General features: G+C 37.5%; 1 protein-coding gene across 5 annotated transcripts in view; it reads left to right on the plus strand.

Annotated features, from left to right (window-relative positions):
* HNRNPR (heterogeneous nuclear ribonucleoprotein R) overlaps window positions 1–16251 on the plus strand; it is a 38656-nt gene that overhangs the window by 11115 nt on the left and 11290 nt on the right. For 3 of the 5 annotated variants that reach the window (XM_035019533.1, XM_035019535.1, XM_035019534.1), the window contains 3 exons: window positions 7851–8027; window positions 9640–9775; window positions 12665–12879. In XM_035019533.1, the coding sequence (XP_034875424.1) occupies window positions 7851–8027; window positions 9640–9775; window positions 12665–12879 (528 nt within the window). The remainder of the gene's footprint in view (window positions 1–7850; window positions 8028–9639; window positions 9776–12664; window positions 12880–16251) is intronic. The other 2 variants (XM_035019536.1, XM_035019531.1) reach the window with 1 other exon arrangement.

The following is a 16251-nucleotide window of genomic DNA, read 5'->3' on the forward strand; positions in this document are numbered from 1 at the left end:
AAAAGTTATCTGTAGTATACCATTCAGCATGTGATACCCTCATTAGTATTTATCAGTTACTACATTCATCTTAGTCTTGTTTCTTTAGTTATAAAATCCTTAGGAATAAAAATTAACTCTGTATAATATTGTTAATGTTCTTTCCAATGCCCAGTATAGCCTAGTATCAAATTAGTTGGTTGTATCTATTTCATAATTACAAAAATGAACTTTTTTAGCCCATTAGATTGGTTTTATTGAGCTCATTAATGGAGACTTGTTTTATATAGGTAAGAAAGGAGTTTGTTAGTACTCTTCACCTTTCGCTGAAAGCATTTAAACAGTTTAATAGGATAAACTATTTTGAGTATCCAATTAGAAACAAAGTTGGTATCCTAATTATAAAATATGCATATTCTCTTACATTGCATTGTGTCTTTAGGAGAAAGATGCATTTTCCTATATATTAGATACCGTCGCATACAGCAAATAACTTTGCCGTGAAATCCCTATATGAGCCTAAGCCACTCCTGTCAAGCAGTTCGTTACAACAAAATCTTAGTGTAAAGGTTTGGATTCTTCCCATAAAGTTAAATTCCATGAGATTTGGCCTGTATATGTTAAAAATTAAAGTATTGTTTTGGTTTTTTTTAAAGATTTACTTATTTTAAAGCCAGAGCATGTGGGGGAGGGGCAGAGGGAGAGAATCTTCAAGCCGACTTCACGACCCATGAGATCATGACCTGAGCCAAAACCAAGAGTGGGACGCTTGACCAACTGAGCCGCCTAGGTGCCCCTAAAATTAGTTTTTAAAAAATCAGAAAAATAGGTTTTTAATATATTGGGTTGCTGATTTAATAAATAAATTGGTTTTAGTTGGTGTCATTTTTGATGCTGTGAGGTTTAAGTTCTTTTATATTTCACTACAGTCATTAAAAAATTTTAGGTCTTGATTGAGGAAGTTGAAGTGAGGGTCCATGCCTGAGTCTGACAATATTAAAGTTACGAGAAGACCGAGGTTTCATCTTGGTAAAATCTACTGTAAATTAATCCTATAAAGGAGCACTCCTTTGCATTGTTTCTAAGCATTGTCCTGAGATGAGAAATATATAAGAAAGCTAGGTATTAATTTTGAAGTGTATTTTTTAGTGTGTCTGGGCCCTCAGGTCTAGTCTGCTTATAGTATCTTTGTATTCTTCAGCTGGCATTGTAAAACTGTTTGGGGAAGCAGCCTCTGTTTTTATTTGTTTCCAATATAATAAGCACTTATCTTTTTAAAGAGCACAGCACTGGTGTTTTGTAGAGGAATTCAAAGGAAATGGTAGATTGAAATTTAATTCTTTGGTATTTTAACTAATGGAAGTGTTAGAGAACCTGTGTGTTTAACAGAGATGTAAAAGTATATGACTTAGTAGTACCTGAACGGCCTTACGTATGAGGAAAAGCTGCTGTGTTTGCAAAGTAGCAAATAGGAGCTGGATAAGGGAAGAGCCCTAGTAGATGCTCAAAAGACTACGTTGCACTGCCTGTTAACTCTCTTCCTTCCAGAGCCTCAAAGGGCTTTCTCTATTACTGTTGAAGTATTTGATGGTTAGATAGTAGACAAGCAAAACTTTTTCAAGCCTTGATGCTTAGTGAGTAAAGAAAGAACTGGTTGTTACGGTATTCATTAGATTCTGTGGGTCTAATAGGGGCGGGGGCAGGGGCGGGGGCTGGGAGGCTCACCTGCATGTATGCCTGCAGGCTTACTCCACACAGTTCATACGGAGCCAGAATGGCTCAGGGACCAACGAATTCATAAAAGGAGAACAGTTTTATTTCATTTTTTTTAAAGATTTTATTTATTTATTTGAGAGAATGAGAAAGAGAGAGCACGAGAGGGGGGAAGGTCAGAGGGAGAAACAGACTCCCCGCTGAGCAGGGAGCCCGATGCGGGACTGGATCCCGGGACTCCAGGATCATGACCTGAGCCGAAGGCAGTCACTTAACCAACTGAGCCACCCAGGCAGCCTATTTCATTTTAGTTAATTAAAAATTGAGCTTAGAAACTTTTAAAGGAATCATGCTTAGTTTTGAATGCTGTTTATTTTTAGCCTTTTTAAGTTACTTACATGTCCTGGGTTAAACTGATCTTGAAATGAAGCCATCTCCGGCTTCTCAGTAAATCAGTATTTTTAGCCTGTTTCTTCTTGAATCCCAGGGATTATCATATTGGGGACTTTGTTGACCACAGATTTGTTGATGTTTCTTCTAAAGTAAAACAGTATTCTTATGGAAAATCTGTAAGTTGGACTTCTAACATTCAAATGATACTTTGGAGTATACAAGGAACTTGGCTCTTATGAATCCTGTATGTAAAGTGATTAAACAATCATTAAATTACTTTTTCTGAAAATACAGGTTTTTCACGTTAGGTTTACTTAATGAGGCAAACCTGTCTGTTCTAAAAATACAGGCACAAGTGTTACATAAGTAGTGTAATAACCTGGCACTTAGCTTCCTCACTTAGCTGTGTGTCAGGTGTATTTTCACAGTGCCACTTTATGTGCTCTTTGCTTTATGTGTTTTTATAATGGATATGGAAGAAATAGGGATAGTGAATAATGTAATTATGAAGCACCATTGCATTATGTTAATGGAAGTAGTATGAAGCAGAATTTGCTTCCCAGAACAGTTTTTAAATGTTCAAATACAAATACCCTCAAGTACAAAAACACTGTCCGACTGGGCCAGAGAGCTTAGCCACACCAAAAAATACATTTCAAAACAAATACCGATTATCCTTGTATATTTATTTTGTCTCAGGACATCTTTTATCCGTAGTTTTTTTAGCGCTGTGCCCTGTTATGAATGTTCGTTTATAGGATTGATAAGCTGAGGCTAGTGAGAAGTGGTCAGATTCTGGATATTTTGAAGGCACATCTAACAGGATTTATTGATGAGTTGGATATGGGGGTATGAGAGGAAGGAGCCAAGGATGACTTCAAGGCGTATGACCTGAGCAGCTAGAAGGTTGGAGTTGCCCTTTATTGAAATGAAGAATGCTGTAGAGAAGGGCAGATTAGCAGGATTGAAAGATCGTAATTCAGTTCTGGACATGTTAAGAATTAGATATCTCTTAGACCTCTAAGTGGAGCTGTTGAATGAGCAGTTACTTCTATAAGCCTGGAGTTCAGGGAAGAGTTTTGGCTGGAGATTATAAACGTGGGAGGCATAAGCATCTACTTGGTATTTAAAAACCATGAGTTTTGGATGTGATCACCAAGGAAGTGTGTGTAGATAGACTAAAGGTCTAAAATCTGATCCCTGCAGCCCTCTACATTTACAGATTGGAGAGATGAGAAGGAACTAGCAAAGGGAACTGAGCAGAAAGAACCAATGAGGTAAGAGAAAAATCAGGGGTGTGGTATCCTAGAAGTCCAGTCAATATGGAGTTTTCACAGAAGGAAGGTGGTTGGTTACAACAAACTTTCCAAGTAAGAGAGGACCGTGAATTGACATTTGAATCTGGCAACATGGATGTCATCAGTGACTTTGACAAGAATGGTGGTGAAAGCCATATTTGGAGAGGATTCAAGAGAGTGGGAGGCAAGGGATTTGAGATACGAAGTACATACAGCTCTTTTGAGCAATTTTGCTAAAAAGAGTAGAGAAATGGGATAATAATGGGAAGGTGTGTCATAGTCAAGATATATTTTTGTTTTCATTTAAATTTTAAGTCTAGGGGCGCCTGGGTGGCTCAGTCATTAAGTGTCTGCCTTCGGCTTAGGTCATGATCCCAGGGTCCTGGGATTGAGCCCTGCATCTGGCTTTCTGCTCAGCGGGAAGCCTGCTTCTCCCTCTCCCACTCCCTCTGTTGTGTTCCCTCTCTCGCTGTGTCTCTCTGTCAAATAAATAAATAAAATCTTAAAAAAATAAATTTTAAGTCCAGTGCCCAACCGACAGAGCCATCCAGGGGCCCCTTAAAAACATTTTTTTTAAGTGAGAAATTATAATCACTTGTGTGCTAATGATCAAATTGTTGCTGGACCATGTGTCCTTGAGTGGAAGAGAAGGGATGGGATCTAGTGTTAAGTTAACAGCATGAGGTAGATGATCTTTTGAACATTAATCAAAGATAAGCAGCTATTATGTTTCAGGCACTGTGTTCAAGTTGGGAATAAAATGAGGAACAAGATTTGGGCTCTCTGCTCACATGGACATTGAACCCTTTGGATGATGTTATTCCCAGATGAAGACACTGAAACTCACTAATTAAGTTGCTCAAAGTAACTAAAATGTAGATCTGAACCCAATATAACTTAAAACTTAATGATTTCTCACATTCTCCCTACCTTCAAGCTATCAACCCATTACCTCATGCCGCTGTCATCCCTTGCCTAGATTGCCTTGTGAACCTGACTGGGCAGCCTGTTTCTCCATACAGTCCCATCTTCTACCTTTTTGCCAGCCCTTTAGAACATGTCATACCTAGTCACTTGTCTGCTCAGAACCCTCTGATATCTTCCCAACACATTTGGAATAAGATGGAAACTCCTAACATGGTTTATCTTAATCTGGCCCCTCTTCTCTCTTTCCCAACACTGTCTCCTATGTGGGTCTTTTCTTCCAGTCACTGTCCTGTTTGCTGTTCATCAGATACATCAAGTGTATTCCCATCTTTTCCTAGTTGTTCTTTACCTTGGGGTGCTCTTTCCTCAGATTTTTACTTAATTTTCTACCTTAGATCTCAGTTCAAATTTACCTCTTTAGGGAGACCCTCCTAACTAAAATACAACCTCTTCCTCCTCATTTATTCCCTTTCCTTGCTTTTATTTTTCTTAGCCTTTAATACCTCTTGAAATCGTATTTATTTTTTTTTAACTTTTGTCTCTATCAATAGTATATAAGCCTCATGAATGCTTAGACCTTGTTTGTGGTATTCACTGTATCTCTAGAACTTAGAAAAATACATAGCATATGAGTTCGAGGTATATGGAATTCCATGTCTCATGAAAAGTGTGGACAAGTTCTCTGAGTAGGTTGGAAGTCCGTTGCTATGTAGGCTAGGTATTATTTATTGGAACAACTTCAGGCTGATACTTAGAAGATTAATTGGGTATGGATAGGAATGGGAGGGATTCAAAATAGCTGAGATTTAAGTTTATGAAAGTATTATTTCCTTGGTGATCTTGGGGGGTGGAGGGAGCAGTGGAAATTATGTTACCCAAGAGAAATGAGGAAGATCAAAGGAACTGGTTGACAAGGGTGGGTTTTACTTATTTTGATTTTTGGAAAAAAGAAACATTTGTTACAAGTCTATTACATCTATGGTAGAATACTCAGGAAATAAAGAAAAAATAAAATTATAACAGTTTTTTCATGCATTGATACATCACTATTAGTACTATTCACATACACAGTCATTCATATCTATATATGCATCTATATTCAAAAAACAAAAACATTGCTATTTATTGCTATTTATTGATGATTTGAGGTAAAATTAGGACAACCAAGAGGAAATGCTTCCAAATGCAGTTGGAATTATAAAATTAGGTCTTAGGATGGAGATGTGAGAGATGACTAAATAGATACAGACTTGGGGAATGGATATGATCTTTGGAAGTGAAGGAAATACAGGGAAGAAGAGATAGAGCCATAACTTTGGGAACCATGCAGACTGTTATTAGGTGAGTAGGAGAATCACCATGGAAAGGATAGGGAAATAATTAAAGGTAAAAAGACCAGGCTAGTGGAGGATTGTAAAAATTGAAGGGAAGAGAATTTGTAGGAGGCAGCATCACCAATGTTGTTGCTTACCGAGAAGGCAAGATGAGACTGAGGAAAAAAAGACTTGAATTTAGTCATTTGAAGTCCATTAGTGACATTTGGGTATGCAGCTTAGTGTTAGTAGAAGAAGCCAGTGTTGTAGTTAAAGAGAGAGCATAGATGCCAAAGGCTCCCCAGAGTGAGTTTTTGTTAGAAATACGGTTCTGTAGGGATATTGCACAGATGATGCCTTAGATGTCTTATACTTTGTAGCTGCACGGTACTAAGGATATGGTAGATGGGTTGAATAACTGCATGAATGAAATAAAAGACATGGCCATGTGTTCAAAGCATTTGAAAGTGAAAGGAAAGATAAATGGGTAAATATTTCTTGTTTGTGTTTTGTTTTGTTATGGGAGATGTGACATGTTTGGAAGGATGTACTTAGCAAAACTGGAGAGTCGAAGAAATGAAAGTTTGCAATTATTTCCAGGAGAAGGTGGTGTGAAGAAATGGGCTTTGTTATTAACTAAGGTTAAGGAGTTAACCTTGGAAAGGAAATAAATCTCTTTTTCTGCGGTATAAAGAAATAGAAATAGATTCTGAGAATGTATTTAAGGCTGAGAGGAAAGAATATGAGGAAACCACTGCCTTTCACACGTGATCTCCTTGGAATGACTTAGTGAATGAGGATTGGAGACTAGAGACGGAAGGATTGAATAGGTGTTATGTGGAAATTATGCTAGGGATTCAAAAGGAGTTTTACCAGACAGCAGTGAAGGTAAATCTAATTATTTTGAAAAGGATTGTCTTAGCACAGTTATAGAGCTTAATTTAACGTCAGACACGTAATATCCAGTAATAATTTGGCCATCTTTTGGATTGCTGTTTCATTAATCAGGTCATTTTTCAGAATATGAAATGTTGATGTAGATGAGTTTCACTAGAAAATTCATCTCCAGGGGACGCCTGGGTGGCTCAGTCATTAAGTGTCTGCCTTCGGCTAGGTCATGATCTCAGGGTCCTGGGATCGAGCCCCGCATTGGGCTCCTTGCTCAGCAGGGAGCCTGCTTCTCCCTCTGCCTGCTGCTCCCCCTGCTTGAGCGCACTCTCTCTCTCTAACAAATAAATAAATGAAATCTTAAAAAGAAAAAATTCATTTCAAATGCAGACACTGACTTAATTCTTTAAGGCTGCGTGTCGGGACGCCTGGGTGGCTCGGCTCGGTCAGTTAAGTGTCCGACTCTTGGTTTTGGCTCAGGTCATGATCTGAGGGTCGTGAGATCGAGCCCTATGTCTGGCTCCCTACTCAGTGGGGAGTCTGCTTGAGATTCTCTCCCTCTCAAATAAATAAATCTTTAAATAAAAGACTGCATGTGGATTGCAAATGTTTTAACGTAAAAGATTGTCTTTAATGTTGCCGATGTGGTGGAAGCTTGAAGAAATTGTGGTCTGATATTAAATACTGAGAAGGTTTTTGATTGTTTAGTTTTAATTTATTGTATATTTAATCCTTATTACATAATTTTTTTTAGTAATTACTTTTTTTAAGATTTATATATTTGAGGAAGAGAGAGAGAACGCATGCGGGGCAGAGGGGCAGAGGGCAAGAGAAACTTAAGCATGCTCCATGCTGAGCATGGAACCTGCCACAGGGTTCAATCTCACGACCCTGAGATCATGACCTGAGCCAAAATCAGGAGTCAGACACTTAACTGATTGTGCCACCCAGGCACCCCTAGAATCGAGAAAACTTGAGGAAGACCACTACAGTCTTTATTCAATTATTGTTTTATAAAAATGCAGATACCATATTTCCCAAAGATACATACATGTATCCTTTATTCTGTGTTTTTGTGAAACTATAAAAATAAAAAATCTAGAGTTGTTTGTACAGATTTTGCGCACACTTAATCATTTTCCATTTTTCAATATAGAATATTGTTCTGTGTTAATGACCCTAAGGTCATTATAATAAACATTAGGGTTAACTCCTAAAGATTCAAATTGTCCTCATTCCTCCTTATCTTTGTGCCCGTAGCCCCTTAGAAGAAAGGTTGTTAGGCTTTATGGCTCTAAAATGCTTACATTGGGGTTCTAATACAGAGATTTTATTTCAGGTCTTTGTAGGTAAAATACCAAGAGATTTATATGAGGATGAGTTGGTACCCCTTTTTGAAAAGGCTGGTCCCATTTGGGATCTACGTCTTATGATGGATCCACTGTCTGGTCAGAACAGAGGGTATGCATTTATCACCTTCTGTGGAAAGGAAGCTGCACAGGAGGCTGTTAAACTGGTATGTGATAAACAAATACCACTGTCTAGTGGCAAATCACCTCAGTTAAAAATGTTTGCAGTTAACATTGTTTCATTTTCTTTAGTTTTTTTCTTTGCATGGTTAGATGTTGGTAAAGTTGATATGTGACCTTTGCTCTATTTTTTCTGATTATAAAAGTAAAACGGAATGAAAATACCCAAGAAATAATGTGTTAGAGAAAGTCTTCCATAATTCTATTAAATTATTTATTAGATTGGTTAGTATCTAAAGTTTCATTTGAATATTTGGCTTCTGCAGTTCTCTCTTTGGATTTTAGGCAAAAAAGGTGTGAATTGTTACTGTTAAACTTTAGGACAAGATTCTTAAAAGTGTAATGAAGGCTGGGATGGGTTCTGGGGAACCTAACTGGGTGACAGTGACTTTTAGGACACAATTCAGGAAATGATTGAGACTCTTCTTTTTGTCACAACCTAATCATACAGTTTATTTTCTAAGTATATGCCTGTTCTTCTCTAGATTTTGTTTTCAGGCCCTTCAGTCTCCTCTGCCTTCAGTCCTTCTCTCCTTTTTTACTATTTTATAGCCCGTCTTCTGTCATCTAGTAGTTGCCTTTCCCCCTTTGTGCTTAGTGGCACAGTAGTACTGCTGCGAGTAGCCGTAGGAGTCGTAGCGAGTTCTGCGAAGGAGAAATGCCTTCACGCCTGTGTTGGTACAGCTACGTCAGTGACTTAAAATAACCGTGTCGTTGTTTTTGCTTACTCTTGCCAGACATTTAAAAGCCTCGCTTTGTCTAGTTCCAATCCTTCTAGAATGCGTATCCTTTCGCCAGGGCTTTTGGTTTCATGAATCACTTCTAAATTAGTTCCACTTCTAGCTTGACCCAGATTTTAGTTTTTATTAAGAACTTTTCCTTCCAACTTGCTTTTCCTGAGAAATTTTCAAAGCCTTATTTCCTTATTTTTGGCAATGTATGGAGATTTTTATTTTTTAATAATCACATATCTTTTAGTAAGCTAATGGGTAAGTAATGTGAAAGTCTAACAAGCTCAAGTTTATCAAGGAAACTGTCACCATAGTGATTTAAATAAAGCCTTTTTAATTTCCTGTCATGTCATATAGTTTTGAAGGTATTGTGTTTGATGTGCAGTTTAAAACTTTTCATGTATACGTTCAGAGTACTGTGTTTTGTGTAGAATGTGAAATTCTTCTGAATTTCTTTTTATTGATTACACATAGTTGTTGACTATTGTTATTTTGCTTTTGGCTTATGTGCATCTAATTTTATCTCCAAGAATCCTGAATGATCAGTCTTGGGTACTTTTTCTGAAATTCTCTGGAAAATTTTTCAGATAGATAACATTGAAATATGGCATAAGGTGTTTTTAAAAATAAAGTGAATAATTGAGTCATTTATATCCAGAAGAGCAGTGAAAGTTAACAAAACCAAACTAAGGTGAGAGACCGTAACAAGGTTTAAAATACACATTTTTATAATGGTAAGCATGAGGGAACTCAGTGAGTTTGTGAAGCAGGAAGTGTTTGACCTTATATTGTTGAATTTTTTAGGTTGAGATCAGTTGTCCTGAGTTTGGGATGGTTGTGGGGTATCTGGTTCTTTTCTTCCTTGCAGTGTGACAGCTATGAAATTCGCCCTGGTAAACACCTTGGAGTGTGCATTTCTGTGGCAAACAACAGGCTTTTTGTTGGATCAATTCCGAAGAATAAGACCAAGGAAAACATTCTGGAAGAATTCAGTAAAGTCACAGGTAAAACAAAAATGTATTTAGTAGAAGTTAGTTTTGGGAAATATGTGGTACTATTTTATAAGTATAAAAAAAGGAAGTGTATATTAATCTAAAAATTTAAATCTTCAGTGTCTGAATTGCCTCCTTTCTGCTTTACAGCGGTTTGGTCTAAGCATGTTCCCTTATATCCTTAATTTCTTGGAATGTCCCCTTACTTCTGTGCCTTAATTGATCCTTAGCTTTTGCCGGAGTCTTTGCCTTGTAGCCTCCAGTGAAGGCTTGCCAACATTCAGCGTGTTTTAGGGCCAAGAGGATGAGAGTTCTTCTCCTCCTCCTTCCTGTTGCCTTGTCTAGATCAGATTTTTCAAAATTTCCAATTCTAAATCCATGGAGTTGATTGAGAAGTACATTTTACATCACAGGTCTGTATACATTTATAACTGAAACAAAATTTAACAGAACTGTACTTTCACTTATTTTACATGATTTAGTGTGATCTTCCCTGTTCCATTTCATTTCATTTATTTATTTATTTATTTGTTTATTTGTTTATTTTTAAAGATTTATTTATTTATTTGAGAGAGCGAGAATGAGAGAGAGAGAGAGTACATGAGAGGGGGGAGGGTCTGAGGGAGAAGCAGACTCCCTGCCGAGCAGAGAGCCCGATGCAGGACTCGATCCAGGGACTCCAGGATCATGACCTGAGCCGAAGGCAGTCGCTTAACCGACTGAGCCACCCAGGCGCCCCATTTCATTTTTTTTAAATGTGGGTAGAGATATACTCATTCTAGTTATGGTCTAAAAAACCCTGATTTAGACCATTACTTCCCCTCATAAAAGCCATGTTTTGTCCTCCGGATACACTGTCCTTTCTCCTTCCTTGATGCTGTCATCTGTTGCCTTTCTGGAGTCAGTCTTTCATTAATTGAAGATTGCTTTTGGCTCCTAGTCTTGCTCTTCTGTCCTAAATTGACTTATTTGTAGTCCCTTTAACATGTATGTACATGGATGACTGTCCAGTCCCCTAGCCTCCTAGTTTTATGACCACCTCATCTCCAGTTCTTTACTTCAGCTCCCCCACATCCAGATCACATTCTGGATCTTGCTGCCAGAAATTCTACCCACTCCAAAATCTTGATTTCTAGCGTTCTGCTTTGTAACCACTGCCACTATCCATCACAGTTGTGTTGGTCACAGGCTCCAGATGGTGCAGTTCTTTGACCTCATCACTTTATCACCTATCAGCTCCTTTTTGACTTCTTACCCGTTTATTCATTCCTTCAGCAGGTGTTTATCCAGTGCCTGTTAAAGTGGTGGCATTGTGTTATGTGCTGGGATACAGTGGTGAATAAGATCTGTTTTCTGCCCTTGTAGAGCTTACATTCTGGGAAAGGAGATAAGACAAAAAAAAAATTAAAGAAATATTTACACATTGTGGTGAGCCCTAAGAAGAGGGAAATAAAGGATACTAGCTAGAGAATAGCTATTATCTCTCTTTTGATGGTTATGGAAGGCTTTTCTGATAAGATGACATTTCAAGCAAGACCTGAAGAATGAGGAGGATGTAGCATAACAAAGAGCAGAGGGATGTGCATTCCAAGAGAGCAACACATGCTAAGTCTCTGAGGCAAGAAAGAACTTGGTGTATTACAGGAACTGAGAAAAGGCCAGTGTTGTTAAAATTACTGTAGAATTAGATGAAGTAGGCAAGGCTTTTGTGGACCTTGTAAGGAGTTTAGATTTAATTTTTGTAGAATGAGAAGGTATTTAAAGATCCCAAGCAGGGAGTAACGTCTGTTTCATGTTTACAGAATATTATCTCTACTGCCATATGGATAATGGTTTGAGGGGCTTCAGAGTAGAAGCTAATCAATTAGTTGAGGCTATCACAGTAATTTGGATAGAAGATTGGACTAGGGTAATAGCTGTGAAGGTGGAAAGAAGTAGATGGGCTCTGAATTGGGTAGGGGAATAAAGGAAAGAAAGTAAAGGAAGAAATCAAGAATGAGTCTTCAGTTTCTGGCTTGAGAACCAGGAGATGGTACTGTTTATTAGGGAAGTAGAGAAGACAGATTTGGGGAGCGGTAACTGCAATTTTGGAAGTCTGGACTAGAAATAAAATGTAAGCATTCTTAAGGATATAGATAGCTTTTAAAAATACAAACTAGCTGATACTGCCTAGAAAGAACATGTGTGGAAAGATGAGAACACAGGACTAAGACCAGGGGGACACCAATATTTAGCAATCATTTTCTTTTTTTTTTTTAAAGATTTTATTTATTTATTTGAGAGAGCGAGCACGAGAGAGTCAGCATGAGCTGGGGGTGGGGGGCAGAGGAAGAGGGAGAGAGAGAAGCAGACTCCCTGCTGAGCGGGGAGCTCGACGTGGGGCTCGATCCCAGGACCTCGGGACCATGGCCTGAGCTGAAGGCAGACGCTTAACCAACTGAGCCACCCAGGTGCCCCAGCAATCATTTTCATTCTTGGTAAAAACAGTAACTTTTAATTTAGATCCAAGGATGATTTTTGGTCATGATTACTTGGTTGAATGTAAGTTCTTTTCAATTAATATTAATAATTTGATTTTTAAATTCCTTGGTAGTGTTTTTATAAATTACAAGGTCATGTTGTATCAAACACTCTAAAACATGGTAGAATGTTATACATCAGAATACAGTAACTGGACCTGTTGTTTATGGCTGTACCCTCAGGACCCCCCCCAAATTAAAAAGAAACGTAAAATATTGTTTCACAATCCATATCTAACAATGCTGATTTAATTGTCTACTAGGTAATTAGGGAATCATTTTGAGGCTTCTTCAATATTTTTTGCTCTTCGGCAAATGGATTTAGGTCTGCCTAATCGCTAGATGTGTGGTGGATGCTTTTGGCTTATATATCTGGCTGTTGGTTTAACAGAGGGTTTGGTGGACGTTATTCTCTATCATCAACCCGATGACAAAAAGAAGAATCGGGGGTTCTGCTTCCTTGAATATGAGGATCACAAGTCAGCAGCACAAGCCAGACGCCGGCTGATGAGTGGAAAAGTAAAAGTATGGGGAAATGTAGTTACAGTTGAATGGGCTGACCCTGTGGAAGAACCAGATCCAGAAGTCATGGCTAAGGTAAATGCAGTTGCTTGGGATGGGGGTGAGATTATTATTTAAATTTTGTACTCAGAGTAAAGCTCAACTTTTAAAAGTTTTATGATAAATACAGATTATAGCTCTTGATCTTAATTCTAGGATCTGCTTTAATACCAAACTTAGTAGTCTGTCTTGGTATCTAGAAATTTCTATTAATCATCCCTTTTCCTGGAGATTAAATGTGCAAAAGGAACTGAAATGAAATTCCTTAAGTATTTCCATATACACTGAGAATTTGTTTAGTGCTAGGCACTAGGAGGGATACAGAGGTTTTAAAAAAGGGTCTTGTTGAATAAAGACAGAAGTAATGTTTTTTGGAGATTATGAATTGTAATCTTCATTGACCATACTATGACTTTTATTACATGGCCATTGATAATTTATTTAGATTTATAACTGATTTTTCTTTTTCTTTTTTGTTTCTTTTTTAAATTCATGATTAAGTTCCCTTAGACTGTCGTCTCCATGAAGAAAGGCAAAGGGTTATCATGTTTGCTATTATGTGATATTGGCAAAATATGTATGGCATGTCCTGTGGCAGGCCCTCACTTTCCTCCTAAGCCTTATGTTTGCATTGCCTTGATCTCTGCCTGGTAAATAATGGTGCCATGAGTCCTCATTGTTAGGCTTTCCTTTGGGTGATTCCTGGAATTGAAGGGACTCATCAGAGTTGCATCTCTGCTGTTTTTAGTGAATTTTTGAGTATTTTGGTGTGTCTCTTCCCTTCTTGGTGAGGCAGCAACTCTGTGATGACCATAAATTGGTGGTTGAATTCTCCTAGACTGAGAAGTCTTTCTCTGAAGCTTTTTATTCCAGGTTCTGAGCAGGTGCTCTTCACTCTAATTAGTTTGGAGTGTGATCGAGTTTTGTAGGCAGAGACATCTTCAGTTTAGAGAAGATCACTGAGAATGAACCAGAGAGGCTCTCAGATGTGCTGCTCAGTGTCTTTTTCTCATGTTCCTTGAATAGATTTGTGTTAAGGAAAGGGACTGGAAATTTAAATAGCTCTGATTTTATTTTTATTTTTTACTAACTTGATTTTAATTCCATTTGTTTTTTCTAATACAATTGTGACTTTGGGCAAACCTATTGAACTTGGATGTCCTCTTGGAGTTGGGTAAATCTGTTAAGAACCCTTAAAATTTCGAACTGCTTTGTAGAAACAATAGAGTTTGTATTGCTTTTTCTGTAAAAACATGTTTAAAATAGCAGTATAAATATATTACACATTATAAATGGCAAATAAAATCCCCAGAAAATCTAAAGTGTAGTATACTGGTGATTTGTTTCGACACTTTTCACATACCTCTTGTAACCTTTCAGATTGAAATGCATCCTAAACTTTTATAGGATTAGAAAACCTCAACATTTTATTCTAAGAACTATTCTTCCTAGATCATAAACAACTTTCAGAATGGAAAGGAGGCCTCTGTAAACTTGAGTAATACTGATTGAATAAATTTGATTGACTAATACTAATTCCTTTATTATTTTCTGAATTGGAGGGTGGGTTAGAGTTCTGCCCTTCTGTTGTTAACATTATCAGTGTTGTAATCCATTGAAGATTTTTTGCCAAGTTGGGTCAGTTTTATAATCAACCAAAACCTAAGAGCATACATGTATCTTTCTTTTTCTTCTTTTTTTTTTTTTAAGATTTTATTTATTCATTTGAGACCCACATACAGAGAGAGAGAGAGAAAGCATGAGCAGGGAGAGAGGCAGAGGGAGAGGGAGAAGCAGGCTCCTCGCTGAGCCAGGAGCCTGATGTGGGGCTCGATCCAGGACCCTGGGATCATGACCTGAGCCGAACGCAGACGCTTAACCATCTGAGCCACCCAGGCGTCCCTACATGTATCTTTCTTAAAGGGACTTTTTCCTATTGAATATTTTAAACAAACTTCAACAAGTAATTTTTATGTAGTGTGTTTGGTTTCATCTCAAAAAAAAAATAGATCTGTGTTGAGTTTAAAAAAACAGTAAACCAACTGAGGGCTGCATAACGTAGAGTTTGACCTCTGTGACAAGACTGCAAAGATAAAGAAGGTGGAGGTGGACAGTGTTAGATTTTCCCGCTCTTGAATTAATACCTGCCCCCAAATAATTTTTATTCACATACCCCTTTATCTGAGATAATAATTTATTCAGTGGGTGTGTTAATTTTTTTCTTTGAATAGGTAATATAGTTTCTTCGTTCAAAAATCAAAATTACGTAGAAAGGTATAGACAAAGAAATCCCACTTGGACCTAGCTCCCATCTCCTGCATTCCCTCGTCCCCAGTACACTCCCAGTTTTAGTAGATCAGATACGGGCAAATATGAGTATTTATTCTTACTTTCCTGACTTTTTACATGATGGTTACAGGTAACCTACTGCATACACTAATCTATATTTGCTTTATTCACTGTCCTAGTTCATTAGCTCTAAGGTAGTATACTGTTGTTATGTGTACCACTAAGAAATTATTTAATGTTGCCAATTAAATGACACAGCGCTTGCATGTCACATTGACTGTAAGTTGGATCCCTATTTCAGAGATGTAGAAAAGGGGGAAATGTCTTAACCAACAGTTTATCTTGGCAGTCTCTTCATATCCGCTCTTAGAGCACTTCCTCATTTTTATGGCTATATAATATTCCCTTGTGTAGATATACTATACTATATTCAACTGGCTGGGCACTGGGTTGTTTCTGATCTTTTATTACTACAATACTGTGGTGAATTAGCTTGTATCTTGTCAGTTGATAAAAGTACAGATATATCTGTAGGATAGATTCTCAGAGAGAGAATTGTGGGCCACAGAGTACATGCATCTGTAATTACTAAGATATTGCCATATTCCCCCTGTACCGATTTACCCTCCCACCAGCAAAGTGCAGGAGGCCCACTTTCCTCATCCTTGTCAAAATAGTGTATGATCATATTTTTGGATTTTGCCCGTTTGGTAAATGATATATCTCAAAGCCATAATGATTTGGGTTTAAGTTTTTAATATGTTGAAGGACCATTTGTGTTTCTTTGTATGAGCCCGGTATTCATGAATTTTGCATATCTTTCTATTCAGTTTTCCATTAAGCTTTTTCTTATTTTCGGGAGCTCTGATATTAAAAAAATAGAGATTAACTCTTTGTGATAGAAGTCATTTGTCTTTTGGCTCCACTTCCGGCACTTTTTGCCATGTGAAAGCCATTTATTTCTAGTAGTTAAATTTTATCACGCTTTTTAAATCACAAAGCCTTCCTTGGAGCAGTGTTATGTAAAGGAATTACCTTTATTTTCTTTCTTCTTTTTTTTTTTAAGATTTTATTTATTTATTTATTTATTTATTTATTTATTTATTTATTTATTTATTT

Source organism: Mirounga leonina, unplaced genomic scaffold, assembly GCF_011800145.1.
Source record: "Mirounga leonina isolate KUSES-001 unplaced genomic scaffold, KU_Mleo_1.0 Mir_173, whole genome shotgun sequence".
In the NCBI taxonomy this organism is placed as follows: domain Eukaryota; kingdom Metazoa; phylum Chordata; class Mammalia; order Carnivora; family Phocidae; genus Mirounga; species Mirounga leonina.